Source organism: Pelobates fuscus, chromosome 12 (assembly GCF_036172605.1).
Source record: "Pelobates fuscus isolate aPelFus1 chromosome 12, aPelFus1.pri, whole genome shotgun sequence".
Lineage (NCBI taxonomy): Eukaryota > Metazoa > Chordata > Amphibia > Anura > Pelobatidae > Pelobates > Pelobates fuscus.
Genome location: NC_086328.1, coordinates 1,702,814 through 1,724,682, shown reverse-complemented (window position 1 = coordinate 1,724,682; position 21,869 = coordinate 1,702,814). Strand labels below are relative to the sequence as shown.

At 46.9% G+C, this 21,869-nt stretch overlaps 1 protein-coding gene across 1 annotated transcript in view; it reads right to left on the bottom strand.

Moving 5' to 3' along the window:
- The window catches only part of USB1 (U6 snRNA biogenesis phosphodiesterase 1), a 32,138-nt gene extending 11,786 nt beyond the window's left edge, over positions 1 to 20,352 (bottom strand). The window contains exons 1-4 of the mRNA XM_063437972.1: positions 20,088 to 20,352; positions 18,529 to 18,712; positions 16,052 to 16,105; positions 8,740 to 8,845 (exon numbers count right to left, since the gene is read on the bottom strand). Of these exons, the coding sequence (XP_063294042.1) occupies positions 8,740 to 8,845; positions 16,052 to 16,105; positions 18,529 to 18,712; positions 20,088 to 20,265 (522 nt within the window). The 5' untranslated portion in view covers positions 20,266 to 20,352. The remainder of the gene's footprint in view (positions 1 to 8,739; positions 8,846 to 16,051; positions 16,106 to 18,528; positions 18,713 to 20,087) is intronic.
- Between the last annotated feature and the right edge of the window lie 1,517 nt (positions 20,353 to 21,869).

Sequence of the window (21,869 nt, the reverse complement as noted above, 5' to 3'; positions counted from 1 at the left end):
ATACCTGGACAATACGAGGTATAACTACTAACATCACCCTCTGGAACAACCGCATAATAGATTATATACCTATACCTGGACAATACGAGGTATAACTGCTAACATCACCCTCTGGAACAACCACATAATAGATTATATACCTATACCTGGACAATACGAGGTATAACTGCTAACATCACCCTCTGGAACAACCACATAATAGATTATATACCTATACCTGGACAATACAAGGTATAACTGCTAACATCACCCTCTGGAACAACCACATAATAGATTATATACCTATACCTGGACAATACGAGGTATAACTGCTAACATCACTGTGGCGAAACCGACCTCGCCACGTGTCCTTGGAGGGGGCTGATTGCCCGCCTCTTGCCTTTGGACTATGGACCAGACTTTATGGGAATGTGATACCCCAGATAGCCATACCATGGAGCCTATTCATATAATGAAAGACTATGGGAAAGACTTTAGCTCCATGGCAATTGTACTGTGTGAGTAGGATCTGCGCGCTATTCGGTAGTTTTGTGCGTGCAGATCCCAGCTATCTGGGGATAGGTGAAATGTCTGTGTGTTATGTGTAAATGTGACTTTATGTATTTTAAAGTGTTTTATGTTGTTTTGCAACCATGTGGTTAATGGAGTCTGCCTTTAGTCCTGGGTAATTGGATTACTTCTCCAATTAACTCCAGGGCAGAAGGGAGGAAACCAGGGTGCATTGTGGGGATGTTTTTCTGCCAGCCAGAAAGGAACAAAAGATACTTTTAGTAACTTTTGAACCCCTGGTCGGATTCATGCCATTTTTTAATATGTTGTTCCCCTGAATGGATTGATTGTGGATATGTATTTTTATGTGAATGTGATGTATGGTTTTAAAGTTATGAAAGTTGTGTAAAAGTATATTTTACACTGTATGCATAATGGGATTATGTGTCACACTAAGGGGAGGGGATGTGTGGGAGGTAACATCTATGTCATTGGTTCTTTTATGCCTCCCCCTGGGTGTGGCCTGTATGTGTGAGTTGGAAATAAAAGCCAGGCTGGATGAGCCAGTCCAGAGTTCCTGTTTTACCCTCAAAGTGATGTGTCGTCTCATTATTGGGGGAAGGATTTATTGTATGCTGTTCCAGTTGACTGCTAGGAGTACAAGCCTATTCGTATGGTTCCTATTCAATGGTCTACAGCATTCATATGCTTGGGAGAATTTAAAAGGTTTCTCGGATTCGGTGATTGTGGTGTCTGCCAGAGTGCTTGGAGTCCTCAGGAAGCACTAGGAGCATCCATTAACGGAGGTACCCAGTCGGGGTGCCAGGTGATCCGTTACATTGGTGGCAAGCGGTGGGATGGCGTCCTAGTGCGAGGAGAAGCAGCTCAGAGACACTGGTAAAGTTTGGAATTACAAATTGAGGGCAACGCTAGTATCCGTACAGCGCCCCTGGCTACAGCAGGATGGAATCAGCTAGTTTTTGGACAGCGTTCCATGATGAGGAGGAGGAGGCGGCCGCGGACTACAGGGATGCAGACAGAAAGGAAGTCTGGTATGATGCCCTGGAAGACGCCCAGTGGCGGCGAGGTGAGAGTCTCCCCAGTGATGAGCAGCGGCTACAGAAGCGTGTGGCGATGCGCATGTATCTATTGGGAGAGCAGCCCCTGGATGAGTGGGTGACAAGACTAGAGACCCTGGTATGGCGAGAGATCTGGCTAGACAACGCATACCAGGCCCTCTGGTGGCATACCATTCGACTTACCCCCGGGACGGCCGAGCACGACTTACCGGAGGGGGATGATTATGATGGCCCGGGTTTATTATGGGATGCCTTGGAGGACGACATTGATCTTGGCAGCACGGAGGGGTCTAGGTTTTGGGACATCTACGACTACCGGATGGGCATGTATGTCTGGGCTGACGAATGCGAGGTGAGCAAAGACATGACCCACCTGGTAACAAGGGAGTGGGAGCTGGAGCAGGACTACCAACACCTGTTCAGCTTCGTGCAGCTCCAACCTACCCGACAAGCAGAACCAGACCTCATAGACTGGTCCTGGAGAGACCCACAGATGGCAGGTGGAGATGGGATCGAGGTCTCTCTACTGGCCCTACAGGGATGCTGGGCAGTCGGCCCAGATCCCCAGCGGCAGGTTACAGTTCAGAGAGAGGAGCTTGTTACACCCTCTCTCCAGCGGCAGCCTAACCCACCAAGGGGAGACCGTAAGCCCCACACCAGCGCAGATGGGACCGTGGTCTCTGCGCCCAAGTTACAGGGAGCTGAAGGAGCCGTCCTCCCTCCCCAGCGGCAGTGTGATTTGTTGGGAATTGGGAGCCCGGTCTCCATTCCCCAGCGGCAGAGTATCCAGCAGGGAATAGAGAGCCCATCCCCCTTTCCCCCACAGCAGGACTCTGTGCTGGGAGGAGAGACAGTCGGTCTCCCTCCGCAGAGACGGGAAGTATGCATGGGAGAGGAGATTGTTACCACCTCTCCCCAGCGGCGGATCATTAATGTACAGGGAATAGAGAGCCCAGTCTCCATTCCCCAGCGGCAGAGTGTTCTAATGGGAGAGGAGCTGGTTACCACCTCTCCCCAGCGGCAGCTTAATGTACCAGGGGGAGACTGTAAGCCCCACACCTGTGCAGATGGGACCGTGGTCTCTGCACTTCCAGCACAGGGGGTAGGGACGGTCGGTCCTGCCCCCCCACAACAGGGCTGTTTAGCCAAAGGGGAGACAGTCTGTCTCCAGCAGCAGAGCTGTGTAACTAAAGGGGAGACAGTCGGTCTCCAGCAGCAGAGTTGTGTAACTCAAGGGGAGACAGTCGGTCTCCAGCAGCAGAGCGGTGTAACTCAAGGGGAGACAGTCGGTCTCCAGCAGCAGAGCGGTGTATTTAAAGGGGAGACAGTCTGTCTCCAGCAGCAGAGCTGTGTAACTCAAGGGGAGACAGTCGGTCTCCAGCAGCAGAGCGGTGTAACTCAAGGGGAGACAGTCGGTCTCCAGCAGCAGAGCGGTGTATTTAAAGGGGAGACAGTCGGTCTCCAGCAACCAGGCTCCAACCAGACTACTCCCGTGGTAGTGCTGGCAACAGGACAGAGTACCGCTGGTCTCTGCCCCCTCAGCAACCTACCAAGGCAGCCTACCAGTCCCCCACACAGCCGTGGTGAGGCACCTGAACCTGGACAAGATTCTCCCTCACCCAGGTGTAGTAACTGTTTATTGTGGGTGGGCTGCTCTGCTGTTTCTGTCTTGTGGGTGGGCTGCTGGACTAACAAGGGCACTGACCGGCAGGAGGTCAAGTACCCTGTTAGTCTGGGGGGTAAAGGGGAGAAGTGTGGCGAAACCGACCTCGCCACGTGTCCTTGGAGGGGGCTGATTGCCCGCCTCTTGCCTTTGGACTATGGACCAGACTTTATGGGAATGTGATACCCCAGATAGCCATACCATGGAGCCTATTCATATAATGAAAGACTATGGGAAAGACTTTAGCTCCATGGCAATTGTACTGTGTGAGTAGGATCTGCGCGCTATTCGGTAGTTTTGTGCGTGCAGATCCCAGCTATCTGGGGATAGGTGAAATGTCTGTGTGTTATGTGTAAATGTGACTTTATGTATTTTAAAGTGTTTTATGTTGTTTTGCAACCATGTGGTTAATGGAGTCTGCCTTTAGTCCTGGGTAATTGGATTACTTCTCCAATTAACTCCAGGGCAGAAGGGAGGAAACCAGGGTGCATTGTGGGGATGTTTTTCTGCCAGCCAGAAAGGAACAAAAGATACTTTTAGTAACTTTTGAACCCCTGGTCGGATTCATGCCATTTTTTAATATGTTGTTCCCCTGAATGGATTGATTGTGGATATGTATTTTTATGTGAATGTGATGTATGGTTTTAAAGTTATGAAAGTTGTGTAAAAGTATATTTTACACTGTATGCATAATGGGATTATGTGTCACACTAAGGGGAGGGGATGTGTGGGAGGTAACATCTATGTCATTGGTTCTTTTATGCCTCCCCCTGGGTGTGGCCTGTATGTGTGAGTTGGAAATAAAAGCCAGGCTGGATGAGCCAGTCCAGAGTTCCTGTTTTACCCTCAAAGTGATGTGTCGTCTCATTATTGGGGGAAGGATTTATTGTATGCTGTTCCAGTTGACTGCTAGGAGTACAAGCCTATTCGTATGGTTCCTATTCAATGGTCTACAGCATTCATATGCTTGGGAGAATTTAAAAGGTTTCTCGGATTCGGTGATTGTGGTGTCTGCCAGAGTGCTTGGAGTCCTCAGGAAGCACTAGGAGCATCCATTAACGGAGGTACCCAGTCGGGGTGCCAGGTGATCCGTTACAATCACCCTCTGGAACAACCGCATAATAGATTATATACCTATACCTGGACAATACGAGGTATAACTGCTAACATCACCCTCTGGAACAACCACATAATAGATTATATACCTATACCTGGACAATACGAGGTATAACTGCTAGCATCACCCTCTGGAACAACCACATAATAGATTATATACCTATACCTGGACAATACGAGGTATAACTGCTAACATCACCCTCTGGAACAACCGCATAATAGATTATATACCTATACCTGGACAATACGAGGTATAACTGCTAACATCACCCTCTGGAACAACCGCATAATAGATTATATACCTATACCTGGACAATACGAGGTATAACTGCTAACATCACCCTCTGGAACAACCACATAATAGATTATATACCTATACCTGGACAATACGAGGTATAACTACTAACATCACCCTCTAGAACAACCGCATAATAGATTATATACCTATACCTGGACAATACGAGGTATAACTGCTAACACACCCTCTGGAACAACCACATAATAGATTATTTACCTATACCTGGACAATACGAGGTATAACTGCTAACATCACCCTCTGGAACAACCGCATAATAGATTATATACCTATACCTGGACAATACGAGGTATAACTGCTAACATCACCCTCTGGAACAACCGCATAATAGATTATATACCTATACCTGGACAATACAAGGTATAACTGCTAACATCACCCTCTGGAACAACCACATAATAGATTATTTACCTATACCTGGACAATACGAGGTATAACTGCTAACATCACCCTCTGGAACAACCACATAATAGATTATATACCTATACCTGGACAATACGAGGTATAACTGCTAACATCACCCTCTGGAACAACCACATAATAGATTATTTACCTATACCTGGACAATACGAGGTATAACTGCCAACATCACCCTCTGGAACAACCGCATAATAGATTATATACCTATACCTGGACAATACGAGGTATAACTACTAACATCACCCTCTGGAACAACCCCATAATAGATTATATACCTATACCTGGACAATATGAGGTATAACTGCTAACATCACCCTCTGGAACAACCGCATAATAGATTATATACCTATACCTGGACAATACGAGGTATAACTACTAACATCACCCTCTGGAACAACCACATAATAGATTATATACCTATACCTGGACAATACGAGGTATAACTGCTAGCATCACCCTCTGGAACAACCACATAATAGATTATATACCTATACCTGGAGAATACGAGGTATAACTGCTAACATCACCCTCTGGAACAACCACATAATAGATTATATACCTATACCTGGACAATACGAGGTATAACTGCTAGCATCACCCTCTGGAACAACCACATAATAGATTATATACCTATACCTGGACAATACGAGCTATAACTACTAACATCACCCTCTGGAACAACCGCATAATAGATTATATACCTATACCTGGACAATACGAGGTATAACTACTAACATCACCCTCTGGAACAACCGCATAATAGATTATATACCTATACCTGGACAATACGAGGTATAACTGCTAACATCACCCTCTGGAACAACCGCATAATACATTATATACCTATACCTGGACAATACGAGGTATAACTGCTAACATCACCCTCTGGAACAACCACATAATAGATTATATACCTATACCTGGACAATACAAGGTATAACTGCTAACATCACCCTCTGGAACAACCACATAATAGATTATATACCTATACCTGGACAATACGAGGTATAACTGCTAGCATCACCCTCTGGAACAACCACATAATAGATTATATACCTATACCTGGACAATACGAGGTATAACTGCTAACATCACCCTCTGGAACAACCGCATAATACATTATATACCTATACCTGGACAATACGAGGTATAACTGCTAACATCACCCTCTGGAACAACCACATAATAGATTATATACCTATACCTGGACAATACGAGGTATAACTGCTAACATCACCCTCTGGAACAACCACATAATAGATTATATACCTATACCTGGACAATACGAGGTATAACTGCTAGCATCACCCTCTGGAACAACCACATAATAGATTATATACCTATACCTGGACAATACGAGGTATAACTGCTAACATCACCCTCTGGAACAACCACATAATAGATTATATACCTATACCTGGACAATACGAGGTATAACTGCTAACATCACCCTCTGGAACAACCGCATAATAGATTATATACCTATACCTGGACAATACGAGGTATAACTGCTAACATCACCCTCTGGAACAACCACATAATAGATTATATACCTATACCTGGACAATACGAGGTATAACTACTAACATCACCCTCTGGAACAACCGCATAATAGATTATATACCTATACCTGGACAATACGAGGTATAACTGCTAACATCACCCTCTGGAACAACCACATAATAGATTATTTACCTATACCTGGACAATACGAGGTATAACTGCTAACATCACCCTCTGGAACAACCGCATAATAGATTATATACCTATACCTGGACAATACGAGGTATAACTGCTAACATCACCCTCTGGAACAACCGCATAATAGATTATATACCTATACCTGGACAATACAAGGTATAACTGCTAACATCACCCTCTGGAACAACCACATAATAGATTATTTACCTATACCTGGACAATACGAGGTATAACTGCTAACATCACCCTCTGGAACAACCACATAATAGATTATATACCTATACCTGGACAATACGAGGTATAACTGCTAACATCACCCTCTGGAACAACCACATAATAGATTATTTACCTATACCTGGACAATACGAGGTATAACTGCTAACATCACCCTCTGGAACAACCGCATAATAGATTATATACCTATACCTGGACAATACGAGGTATAACTGCTAACATCACCCTCTGGAACAACCACATAATAGATTATATACCTATACCTGGACAATACGAGGTATAACTGCCAACATCACCCTCTGGAACAACCGCATAATAGATTATATACCTATACCTGGACAATACGAGGTATAACTGCCAACATCACCCTCTGGAACAACCGCATAATAGATTATATACCTATTCCTGGACAATACGAGGTATAACTGCTAACATCACCCTCTGGAACAACCACATAATAGATTATATACCTATACCTGGACAATACGAGGTATAACTACTAACATCACCCTCTGGAACAACCGCATAATAGATTATATACCTATTCCTGGACAATACGAGGTATAACTGCTAACATCACCCTCTGGAACAACCACATAATAGATTATATACCTATACCTGGACAATACGAGGTATAACTGCCAACATCACCCTCTGGAACAACCGCATAATAGATTATATACCTATACCTGGACAATACGAGGTATAACTACTAACATCACCCTCTGGAACAACCGCATAATAGATTATATACCTATTCCTGGACAATACGAGGTATAACTGCTAACATCACCCTCTGGAACAACCACATAATAGATTATATACCTATACCTGGACAATACGAGGTATAACTGCTAACATCACCCTCTGGAACAACCGCATAATAGATTATATACCTATACCTGGACAATACGAGGTATAACTGCTAACATCACCCTCTGGAACAACCACATAATAGATTATATACCTATACCTGGACAATACGAGGTATAACTGCTAGCATCACCCTCTGGAACAACCACATAATAGATTATATACCTATACCTGGACAATACGAGCTATAACTACTAACATCACCCTCTGGAACAACCACATAATAGATTATATACCTATACCTGGACAATACGAGGTATAACTGCTAGCATCACCCTCTGGAACAACCACATAATAGATTATATACCTATACCTGGACAATACGAGGTATAACTGCTAGCATCACCCTCTGGAACAACCGCATAATAGATTATATACCTATACCTGGACAATACGAGGTATAACTACTAACATCACCCTCTGGAACAACCACATAATAGATTATATACCTATACCTGGACAATACGAGGTATAACTGCTAACATCACCCTCTGGAACAACCACATAATAGATTATATACCTATTCCTGGTTGTACTTTTTGACACCCCTTCTCTTTTCTGTAACCCCCACCACGTTCAATGAAAAACTGAAATAAACAAAGAATTTAAAATAAATTTGCTGCACATGCAGGCATTTCTTAATGAAACACTGCACCATGGCCACTTCATAACACTAGTCTGCTGTTTGGAATAGCCCGTTAAAGGAACAATGCGAGCACCATAACCACTACAAAACACTGAGATGGTTATTGTGCCAGGAGTGATCTGATGCCCCATTTTTTTATTATCTTGCATCAAGTATTTTTTTTCTCCATTCTGAACAACTTGACCGCGGCCAGGTTTGTCACCTGATAGAAAGTCTGCAGATTAAATTCCTTCAACGACTGGTCCACCTCAGCCACCACATCCAGCAACTGCTCCTTTCCTACCGATATCTCTAATCCCAGGAATGTTCTGAAAGAAGGAATACATCGCAGTTATTATTATTACTGCTACGTTAGGGAGGAATTCCCCATACCATGGTCTTTTGGATCAATTTGGAACTCTCTGTATTTCTCCATATGGTGAGGAGCCCCAATGAACACCAGACAAGACAAAGCAAGGTTCAAAGTGACTTCTGACATTTAATGAGCCGTGTAACAGCTGACATTCAGTAGGGTGGTCTTACAAGCATTATCCATCTTACCCGATAGCAAGCTTGCAGGTGTATCTTCATGTTCGGGCCTTGCACTATAACTATGCATTTAGGATTAATATGCATACGCACTTAGAATTAAAGATATTAACTACTCAGTTCTAAATTACACATTACTATGCAGTTACGGTCAAAGGGAGAAACACAGGAACATACAGGATAGAACACTAACACCTGTTACACAATGTTCTATAGCTCTTGTCTAGGGGTATATTCACTAAGCATTGTATTTAGACAAAAGTATATTATTTCAAATAGCGGACATGATCCAAGTTAGCCAATTTTAACCCCTTAAGGACACATGACACATGTGACATGTCATGATTCCCTTTTATTCCAGAAGTTTGGTCCTTAAGGGGTTAACCCCTTAACGCCGTTCCATGCCGTCACGCATTAAATGGGCTTTAAAGCCGTTGCAGCGGCATGGAACGCCGTAACGGCTTTCTGCCCCAGGAGCCAGGAGGTCCTCACCTCCGCCACGATCCTCTTCTGGAGGGCTGCCTGACAGCCCAGGCAGCCCTCCCACGGCAAATGAGGCCCCCGGGGGCCATGTGATTGCTATGGATCTGCCAGCAGGGGGACTGTCTAAAATATCAGACAGTCCCCCTGCTGGTAGGAAGTATAAAAAAAAAAAAAATTAAACGTGTAAAAATAAATTAAAATTATTATATATATATGCGGTTATTTGTATTATATATATAGAATGTCATTCTAAGTGTATTTTGTTACCGATCTATATATATTAATAACAAAATACAGTTAGAATGAAATTACATATGGATATATAATTTATATTAAATTTTGTTTCAATATTTTATTTATTTATTTTATTTATTTATTATTTTAATTATACTATATATATATATATATGTAACGTCATTCTAAGTGTATTTTAATACTAATATATACTTATATTAATATTAAAATACACTTTGTATGACGTTACATATATATAATAGATCTACATATATATATATATATATATATATATATATATATATATATATATATACACACGTATAATTAAAATAATAAATAAAATAAATAAATAAATAAAATATTGAAACAAAATTTAATATAAATTATATATCCATATGTAATTTCATTCTAACTGTATTTTGTTATTAATATATATAGATCGGTAACAAAATACACTTAGAATGACATTCTATATATAAATACATATAATTACATAAAAGATTACATTAGTATACACGTAGAATTTAAATACATATATGTATATATATTAAAATTCTACATGTATATTTAAGTAATCTTTTAACGTAATTATGTGATTTGATTTATTAAAATGTGATTGACATGCCTGACAACACAGGGAGAAAGTGCAGAGAATTTAAGCACTATATTTGACCCTGTAACTCCCCAAGACACCATAAAACCTGTATATAGGGGGTACTGTTTTACTCGGGAGACTTCGCTGAACTCAAATATTAGTGTTTCAAATTGGTAAATTGTATTACAACGATGATATTTTAAGTAAAAGTGACGTTTTTTTGAATTTTTTACAAACGAACGGCACTTTTATGGACTATATTATTGTTGCAATATGTTTTACAGTTTTATAATTTTTATTGTAGCATTGCAATTGTACACTTGGCATCACACATAGTATGCAACCTTTGCATGCAGAATCACAGGTAATAGGTAAACATAACAGTTTAGGTAAAGCATAGGTACTGTGGCATACTAGTAGTTATATTTAAATTTCTTGATCGTGGTTGCACAGTTTAAGTAGGACAAATTAGTATTTGCTTATTGTAGATAGCTTCCTCTTGGGGGGTATGAGCAATCTGGGAGGTAGTAGTGGTGGTAATGCTGTTCGTGGGTGGTCTTTTGGGCGGTGGGCCCGCTGGAGCAAGATTTGAAAGGTGGGGTCGGACTTAAAGCAAGGTGATAGTCTAAGAGGTGTTTGTCTGTGTCATGAAGTCCAGGTTATAATGTACTTGTAATATTCAGGTTTGCGGCTGAGGTGTGTCTGCGGCACCGCTTTTTCTTGGGAAGAAGGGTTGGGTTCTCTTGACGTCCCATGTCCAGGATGTGGTCGCTGACGTCTTTGCTGCGGAGGTAGTGCTTGTAGTGGCCTCCAGGGATATTCCCAAGGTTTGCAGAAATGTGACTGAGTCACTAGCTTGGGTGATGTGTGCTTGTTTGCCTTCGTTGCTGACAGAGAGCCTGCACCCTGGTCCCCATCAGTATTGTATCCCCATGGCTCTCAGTGCTTGGGTGACTTCTTTCATGGAGCGTCGCCATTGGACTGTCGCCCTGGAGAGGTCATTATAGAAAGATAGCTCAGAACCTTCAAACTCGTATGTGTTAGCTTCTCGGGCGGCTTCTCGTACTAGTAGTTTGCCCCTTAGGGATTGAAAGCGGATAAGTAGGTCCCGCGGGACATCTGCTGGGGCTCTTGGGGGTTTAGGTATGCGGAAATGAAACTCCAGCAAGATGGATTTTGCTTTAGCTGGTAGTAGCAGGGAGGCTAGTAATCTGCGTAAGTAGTGTGTCATCTCGGGATCTTGCACAGCCTCTGGTATCCCCCTTATCCTGAGGTTCCGTTGGCGCCTAGCATCTTCCAGTGTCGCCACTTTATTTTCCAATATAGTGCTGGTCTTCTGCATTTGGGTAATTTCCCTTTGCAGGGTTTCAATTTTGGCTGTTGTAGCAGCTTCATTCACCTCCACAGCCTGTATGCGGGCTGTCATGGTGCCCAGATCTTCCCTGATTAGGGCCACGTCTGCTGCTGATTGAGCTTTAAGTTCCTTAAGCAGATGGAGAATGTCTGCCTTGCTTGCCGGCATTTGTTCAGGAGGTGGGGTACTCTCACCTCTATTACTCCTGCTCTTTGTCGTTGCTTCGGCTGCCTCCTCCATGCTGTCATCCGAGGAGTGATCATAGGTTTCCGGCGCGGGCGCCATCTTGGTAGGCCGCGGCGTTGCTCGGAGTAAATCTCCGATATTTTGGGAGGACGGCATCCCCTCATTATGGAGCTGTTTGGATTTACATCCCATTGTGTTCTGATCAGCTTTGGTGGTGATTGGGCTTATCTGAACTCCCATTTTCGTCCTTTGTGAGTGGATTTCTCCCGGAGCTCAGTGCTCGCACGTCGTTGCTTGCTGGCTCCGCCGCCATGTTTTACTGTTTTAAAACACTAATATTTGTGTTTGGTGAAGTCTCCCGAGAATAACAGTACCCCCCATGTACAGGTTTTATGGTGTTTTGGAAAGTTAGAGAGTCACATATAAGGCTTGCATTTCATTTTTTTCACATTGAAATTTGCCAGATTAGTTATGTTGCCTTTGAGAGCGTATGGTAGCCCAGGAATGAGAATTACCCCCATGATGGCATACCATTTGCAAAAGAAGACAATCCGAGGTATTGCAAGTGGGGTATGTCCAGTCTTTTGTAGTAGCCACTTAGTCACAAACACTGGCCAAATATTAGTTTTTTGCTTTTTTCACACAAAAACAAATATGAACACTAAGTTCGGCCAGTGTTTGTGACTAAGTGGCTACTAAAAAAGACTAAACATACCCCACTTTCAATACCTTGGCTTGTCTACTTTTTTAAATGGTATGCCATTATGGGGGTAATTCTCATTCCTGGGCTACCACACCGTCTCAAAGGTAACATTACTAATCTGGCAAATTTCAATTTGAAAATGGAATGTTCTAGATTTGACCCTGTAACTTTCCAAAACAACATAAAACCTGTTAATGGGGGGTACTGTTATTCTCGTGAGACATCGCCGATTACAAATATGTGCATTTTTTTGCAGTAAAACCTAACAGTATTATGACATTCACAGCTAAAATGGCAGACGGAAATACAAATTAAAAAAAAAAAATCTTATTTTCTCACATTTTTTAAAATTTATTCATAATAAATTATGTTCCATATATGAATAGTTATTGATAAATTAAAGCCCTGTTTCTCCTGAACAAAATGATATATAATAAGTGTGGGTGCACTTAATGTGACAGTGGTGAATTACGGTTGAACAGACATATAGCGCAAATTCCAGTTTTTGTTTACGTTTTGTTTTGATCAGAACGTGCACTATTGACTCCGTCCTGAAGGTGTTAAATAGACTGAGCATCCGCTCATCTGTAGCTTGAGCCTTTGGTCAGTATAGGAAAAGTGTATTATTCCCAACAAGGTATTTATATAGCACCAGCATATTCTGTAGCGCTATACAATTATCAAAGGGGGAGATTTAACAATAAGGAGACCATTACGAGAAAACTTACAGGAACGATAGGTTGAAGAGGACCCTGCTCAAATGAGCTCAGTCTATAGGAGGTGGGGTGTGGGACACAATAGGACAGAAAACAGCAATCAAACAAGGTGGGAGTGAAGCAGAGAGTAGAGTGCTGCCCTATCGGCGAGAGCAAGAGACAGGTATGTGAGGTAGAGGTTACTCTGGGAGGCCACAAGCTTTCCTAAAGAGATGGGTTTTAAGGCACTTCTTAAATGATTGAAGACTAGGGGAGAGTCTGATGGCGGTAGGCTATTCCATAGGAAGGGAGACGCCCGCGAGAAGTCCTGCAAGCGTGAGTTGGCCGTACGGGTGCGAGCAATGGACAGGAGAAGGTCACGGGCAGAGCGGAGAGACCAAGAAGGGACATACCTATGGATCTATGAAGAGATAAGAGGGGCTAGAAATGTTCAATGCTTTATAGGTATGGGTTAGTACCTTGAATTGACTCATATAGGATACTGGAAGCCAATGTAAGGACTGGCAGAGGGGTGAGGTGTGAGAGGAGCGTCTGGAGAAGAAAATCAGTATGGCGGGAGCATTCATTACAGACTGTAGTGGGGCAATATGGCTTTTGGGAAAACCAATTAGGAGAGGGTTACAATAATCCATGTGGGAAATTACTAGAGCATGGATAAGCTCCTTAGTAGCAGCTTGCGTAAGAAAGGGCCCGATGCGGGCTATGTTTTTAAGGTGGAGTCTACAGGATTTGGCAGCATACTGGATGTGAGACTCAAAGGTGAGGCCAGAATCAAGTATGACGCCAAGACAGTGTGCGTGCAGGGATGGACTGACGTGGGTACCACTCACTTGAAGGGAGGGTGAAAGATAAGGATCAGTATTAGGAGGAGGAAAGACAAGGAGCTCAGTTTTAGAGAGAATGAGTTTCAGAAAGCGGGAGGACATCCAGTCAGAGATGGAAGAAAGGCAACAGTGACACGTTGCAGGACGGCAGGGGAGAGGTCCGGGGAGGAGAGATATATCTGGGTGTCATCAGCGTACAGGTGGTAGTGGAATCCAAAAGAGGTAATAAGTTTGCCAAGAGAGGCAGTATAAAGAGAAAATAGAAAGGGGCCAAGGACAGAGCTTTGGGGGACTCCAACAGATGAAGGGAGGAGGTATCATTAGAGAAGGAGACACTGAATTAGCGCTGGGAGAGATAAGAGGAAAACCACAAGAGGACAGTGTCACAGAGACTGAGTTATTGAAGAGTTTTGAGAAAGAGAACATGGTCAACAGTGTCAAAGGCAGCAGAGAGGTCAAGAAGAATTAGTATGGAGTAGTGGCCTTTGGATTTAGCTGTGATTAGTTTGTTAGTGACTTTAATAAGAGCAGTCTCAGTAGAGTGGAGGGGGCAGAAGCCAGATTGAAGAGGGTCAAGGAGAGAGTTGGAATTGAGGAAGCCGGGTAAGTCAAACGGGTAAAGACAAGTCTTTTTCAGAAGCTTTGAGGGAAAAGGGAGCAGGGATATGGAACGAATGACGGGGAGGACAGGTTAAGAGATGTTTTTTTCAGGATAGGTACTACAGTGACATGTTTAACCCTTTGATTCCCTTTTATTCCAGAAGTTTCGTCCTTAAGGGGTTAAGGGCAGCAGGGACAATGCCACGAGAGAGAGAGAGAGCAGTTGAGGATGTGTGTTAAGGAAGGCACAAGACAAGAGGAGAGAGATCTGATAAGGTGAGACGGGACAGGATCGAGCTGGCAAGTGATGGGGCGAGAGGAAAGGAGAAGCGCAGCCACCTCTTGTTCAGCAACCTGGGAGAAAGTCTGAAGGGTAGAAAAGGCATGATCCAGGTGTGGTTGACTTTTAGATACAGCCAGAGAGCACGCCAGACACACAACAGAATCTATAGCACACACAGGCCCTTCAATGGTGCACACTGCGTCACTGCGTCCCACCCGTGTATCTCCAGGTACCAGATTCCCACCCCGTACCAACTGCACTCACCCTCAGCACCGCAGACACTACTCCACGCAGCACCAACCGCACTCACCCTCAGCACCGCAGACACTATTCCCACCCCGTACCAACCGCACTCACCCTCAGCACCGCAGACACTATTCATACCCCGTACCAACCGCACTCACCCACTGCACCGCAGACACTATTCCCACCCAGTACCAACCGCACTCATCCTCAGCACCAGACACCATTCCCACCCCGTACCAACCGCACTCACCCTCAGCACCGCAGACACTATTCCCACCCAGTACCAACTGCACTCACCCTCAGCACCGCAGACACTATTCCCACCCCGTACCAACCGCACTCACCCTCAGCACCGCAGACACTATTCCCACCCAGTACCAACCGCACTCACCCTCAGCACCACAGACACTATTCCCACCCAGTACCAACCGCACTCACCCTCAGCACCGCAGACACTATTCCCACCCCGTACCAACCGCACTCACCCTCAGCACCGCAGACACTATTCCCACCCAGTACCAACCGCACTCACCCTCAGCACCACAGACACTATTCCCACCCAGTACCAACCGCACTCACCCTCAGCACCGCAGACACTATTCCCACCCAGTACCAGTATCCAACCTCAATACTTTCCCCAAGAATAAAAACAAACATAAAGTTGGCTTTAGTTTGATCTGGGAATGAAGGATTCACACTACTCCATCACTTTAATCACTGCAACACACAGTATATAATGGCGAACGAGCGGTCACTCACCGAGTTTTCTCCGAGTTGGTATAAACATGAAGCTGCTCAGCAATACAGAGAAATCTGGGAAAAACCAAAACAAGGTGAACTGTGACAGAGTATTGCACCCAAGCACGCCCCCCCTTGCAGAATATTTCTCCCATTCACAAGCACCCCCTGCAGAATATTGCTCCCATTCACAGGCGCCCCGCCCTTGCAGAATATTGCTCCCATTCACAGGCGCCCCCTGCAGAATATTGCACGCATTCACAGGCGCCCCCTGCAGAATATTGCACGCATTCACAGGCGCCCCGCCCTTGCAGAATATTGCTCCCATTCACAGGCGCCCCCTGCAGAATATTGCACGCATTCACAGGCGCCCCCTGCAGAATATTGCACGCATTCACAGGCGCCCCGCCCTTGCAGAATATTGCTCCCATTCACAGGCGCCCCGCCCTTGCAGAATATTGCTCCCATTCACAGGCGCCCCCTGCAGAATATTGCACGCATTCACAGGCGCCCCCTGCAGAATATTGCTCCCATTCACAGGCGCCCCCTGCAGAATATTGCTCCCATTCACAGGCGCCCCCTGCAGAATATTGCTCCCATTCACAGGCGCCCCCTGCAGAATATTGCTCCCATTCACAGGCGCCCCCTGCAGAATATTGCTCCCATTCACAGGCGCCCCCTGCAGAATATTGCTCCCATTCACAGGCGCCCCCTGCAGAATATTGCTCCCATTCACAGGCGCCCCCTGCAGAATATTGCACGCATTCACAGGCGCCCCCTGCAGAATATTGCTCCCATTCACAGGCGCCCCCTGCAGAATATTGCTCCCATTCACAGGCGCCCCCTGCAGAATATTGCTCCCATTCACAGACGCCCCCTGCAGAATATTGCTCCCATTCACAGGCGCCCCCTGCAGAATATTGCTCCCATTCACAGGCGCCCCCTGCAGAATATTGCTCCCATTCACAGGCGCCCCCTGCAGAATATTGCTCCCATTCACAGGCGCCCCCTGCAGAATATTGCTCCCATTCACAGGCGCCCCCTGCAGAATATTGCTCCCATTCACAGGCGCCCCCTGCAGAATATTGCTCCCATTCACAGGCGCCCCGCCCTTGCAGAATATTGCTCCCATTCACAGGCGCCCCCTGCAGAATATTGCACGCATTCACAGGCGCCCCCTGCAGAATATTGCACGCATTCACAGGCGCCCCGCCCTTGCAGAATATTGCTCCCATTCACAGGCGCCCCGCCCTTGCAGAATATTGCTCCCATTCACAGGCGCCCCCTGCAGAATATTGCACGCATTCACAGGCGCCCCCTGCAGAATATTGCTCCCATTCACAGGCGCCCCCTGCAGAATATTGCTCCCATTCACAGGCGCCCCCTGCAGAATATTGCTCCCATTCACAGGCGCCCCCTGCAGAATATTGCTCCCATTCACAGGCGCCCCCTGCAGAATATTGCTCCCATTCACAGGCGCCCCCTGCAGAATATTGCTCCCATTCACAGGCGCCCCCTGCAGAATATTGCTCCCATTCACAGGCGCCCCCTGCAGAATATTGCTCCCATTCACAGGCGCCCCGTGCAGAATATTGCTCCCATTCACAGGCGCCCCCTGCAGAATATTGCTCCCATTCACAGGCGCCCCCTGCAGAATATTGCTCCCATTCACGCCCCCCCCTTGCAGAATATTGCACACATTCACGCCCCCCCTTGCAGAATATTGCACATATTCACGCCCCCTGCAGAATATTGCACACATTCACAGGCGCTCCCTGCAGAATATTGCTCCCATTCACAGGCGCCCCCTGCAGAATATTGCTCCCATTCACAGGCGCCCCCTGCAGAATATTGCTCCCATTCACAGGCGCCCCCTACAGAATATTGCTCACATTCACAGGCGCCCCCTACAGAATATTGCTCACATTCACAGGCGCCCCCTGCAGAATATTGCTCACATTCACAGGCGCCCCCTGCAGAATATTGCTCCCATTCACAGGCGCCCCCTGCAGAATATTGCACACATTCACACCCCCTGCAGAATATTGCACACATTCACACCCCCTGCAGAATATTGCACACATTCACAGGCACTCCCTGCAGAATATTGCTCCCATTCACGCCCCCCGCAGAATATTGCACGCATTCACGCCCCCCTGCAGAATATTGCATGCATTCACGCCCCCTGCAGAATATTGCACGCATTCACACCCCCTGCAGAATATTGCATGCATTCACGCCCCCTGCAGAATATTGCACGCATTCACACCCCCTGCAGAATATTGCACGCATTCACGCCCCCCTGCAGAATATTGCACGCATTCACGCCCCCCTGCAGAATATTGCACGCATTCACGCCCCCGCAGAATATTGCACGCATTCACAGCCCCCCCTGCAGAATATTGCAAGCATTCACAGCCCCCCCCCTGCAGAATATTACACCCATTCACTACTCCCTGCAGAAATTCAACCATCAGCACAGATTCCTTGTTTCTCACCGGTGCATAGATGAGAGACGGTCCCTCAGTGACTGCACAAATAGATTGATCCAGTGATGTCGTAAGACAACAGTCTGTGATTGGCTGATGTGAAACTCATTCATTTTGTTCATGATGATATCATGTTTCTTCAATATTGATATAACCTCATCCAAGAGATCCAAGAATTCCTCCTGTGGCTGAACTGCAGGAAAAAGAGGGATCCTGGTTACAACCTTGGAAATAAATAAATATCTCCGTCTGGGCATCATGGGTAATCACACCCCTGTTCTACCCATGTGACCAGGCATCATGGGTAATCACACCCCTGTTCTACCCATGTGACCAGGCATCATGGGTAATCACACCCCTGTTCTACCCGTGTGACTGGGCATCATGAGTAATCACACCCCTGTTCTACTCGTGTGACTAGGCATCATGGGTAATCACACCCCTGTTCTACCCGTGTGACTAGGCATCATGGGTAATCACACCCCTGTTCTACCCGTGTGACTGGGCATCATGAGTAATCACACCCCTGTTCTACCCGTGTGACTAGGCATCATGGGTAATCACACCCCTGTTCTACCCGTGTGACTAGGCATCATGGGTAATCACACCCCTGTTCTACCCGTGTGACTAGGCATCATGGGTAATCACACCCCTGTTCTACCCGTGTGACTAGGCATCATGGGTAATCACACCCCTGTTCTACCCGTGTGACTGGGCATCATGAGTAATCACACCCCTGTTCTACCCGTGTGACTAGGCATCATGGGTAATCACACACCTGTTCTACCCGTGTGACTAGGCATCATGGGTAATCACACCCCTGTTCTACTCGTGTGACTAGGCATCATGGGTAATCACACCCCTGTTCTACCCGTGTGACTGGGCATCATGAGTAATCACACACACCTGTTCTACCCGTGTGACTAGGCATCATGGGTAATCACACCCCTGTTCTACCCGTGTGACTGGGCATCATGAGTAATCACACACACCTGTTCTACCCGTGTGACTAGGCATCATGGGTAATCACACCCCTGTTCTACTCGTGTGACTAGGCATCATGGGTAATCACACCCCTGTTCTACCCGTGTGACTGGGCATCATGAGTAATCACACACACCTGTTCTACCCGTGTGACTAGGCATCATGGGTAATCACACCCCTGTTCTACCCGTGTGACTAGGCATCATGAGTAATCACACACACCTGTTCTACCCGTGTGACTAGGCATCATGGGTAATCACACCCCTGTTCTACCCGTGTGACTGGGCATCATGAGTAATCACACACACCTGTTCTACCCGTGCGACTAGGCATCATGAGTAATCACACACACCTGTTCTACCGTGTGACTAGGCATCATGGGTAATCACACCCCTGTTCTACCCGTGTGACTGGGCATCATGAGTAATCACACACACCTGTTCTACCCGTGTGACTAGGCATCATGGGTAATCACACCCCTGTTCTACCCGTGTGACTGGGCATCATAAGTAATCACAAGACTATGCATCATAAAGGTTCCCCCAGTACTGAGGGGTACATTTAGTAAGTACTGTGACACTCACATGGTATATAGACATAAGTTGCCCAGTGGCCTCGCTCATGTTTGAAGCTTCGTAGTCGGCCGCCATGCTGTGATCTATCTTCACATTCCTTCACATCATCTAGGTCTGGAAACATGCGCAATACGCTGTCTGGGACAGGGAGCGAAGGGGCGATTCTGTGGGAAACAATCATCATCATTCAATAAAGTCAGAGCACATCGTATTGTATGGGGCAAACAGTCATTGTACAAAGTCATTAAAACAAGTTCCCAAAAAGTCTGAATCGGTTCCCTATTGCAGTCAGACCAAGAGGGGGGACGAGAGAGAGAGAGAGAGAGAGAGAGAGAGAGAGGGGACGAGAGAGAGAGAGAGGGGACGAGAGAGAGGGGACGAGAGAGAGGGGACGAGAGAGAGGGGACGAGAGAGAGGGGACGAGAGAGAGGGGACGAGAGAGAGGGGACGAGAGAGAGGGGACGAGAGAGAGGGGACGAGAGAGAGGGGACGAGAGAGAGGGGACGAGAGAGAGGGGACGAGAGAGAGGGGACGAGAGAGAGGGGACGAGAGAGAGGGGACGAGAGAGAGGGGACGAGAGAGAGAGGGGACGAGAGAGAGAGGGGACGAGAGAGAGGGGACGAGAGAGAGGGGACGAGAGAGAGAGGGGACGAGAGGGGGGACGAGAGAGAGAGAGAGGGGGGACGAGAGAGAGAGAGGGGGGACGAGAGAGAGAGAGGGGGGACGAGAGAGAGAGGGGGGACGAGAGAGAGAGAGGGGGGACGAGAGAGAGAGAGGGGGGACGAGAGAGAGAGGGGGGACGAGAGAGAGAGAGGGGGGACGAGAGAGAGAGAGAGGGGGACGAGAGAGAGAGGGGACGAGAGAGAGAGGGGGGACGAAGAGAGAGAGGGGGGACGAGAGAGAGAGGGGGACGAGAGAGAGGGGGGACGAGAGAGAGAGGGGACGAGAGAGAGAGGGGACGAGAGAGAGAGGGGACGAGAGAGAGAGGGGACGAGAGAGAGAGGGGACGAGAGAGAGAGGGGACGAGAGAGAGAGGGGACGAGAGAGAGAGGGGACGAGAGAGAGAGGGGACGAGAGAGAGAGGGGACGAGAGAGAGAGGGGACGAGAGAGAGAGGGGACGAGAGAGAGAGGGGACGAGAGAGAGAGGGGACGAGAGAGAGGGGACGAGAGAGAGGGGACGAGAGAGAGAGGGGACGAGAGAGAGGGACGAGAGAGAGAGGGGACGAGAGGGGGGACGAGAGAGAGAGAGAGGGGGGACGAGAGAGAGAGAGAGGGGGACGAGAGAGAGAGAGGGGGGACGAGAGAGAGAGAGAGGGGGACGAGAGAGAGAGAGGGGGGGGACGAGAGAGAGAGAGAGGGGGGGACGAGAGAGAGAGAGAGAGAGGGGGGACGAGAGAGAGAGAGAGAGGAGGGAGAGAGAGAGAGAGAGAGGGGGACGAGAGAGAGAGAGAGAGGGGACGAGAGAGAGAGAGAGGGGGGACGAGAGAGAGAGAGAGAGAGGGGGGACGAGAGAGAGAGAGAGAGGGGGGACGAGAGAGAGAGAGAGAGGGGGAGAGAGAGAGAGAGAGAGGGGGGGACGAGAGAGAGAGAGAGAGAGAGAGAGAGAGAGAGGGGGGGAGAGAGAGAGAGAGAGAGAGAGAGAGAGAGTGAGGAGAGTGAGAGAGGGGAGGGGGGACGAGAGAGAGAGAGGGGGGACGAGAGAGAGAGAGAGGGGGGACGAGAGAGAGAGAGAGGGGGGACGAGAGAGAGAGAGGGGGGAGAGGGGGGACGAGAGAGAGAGGGGGGACGAG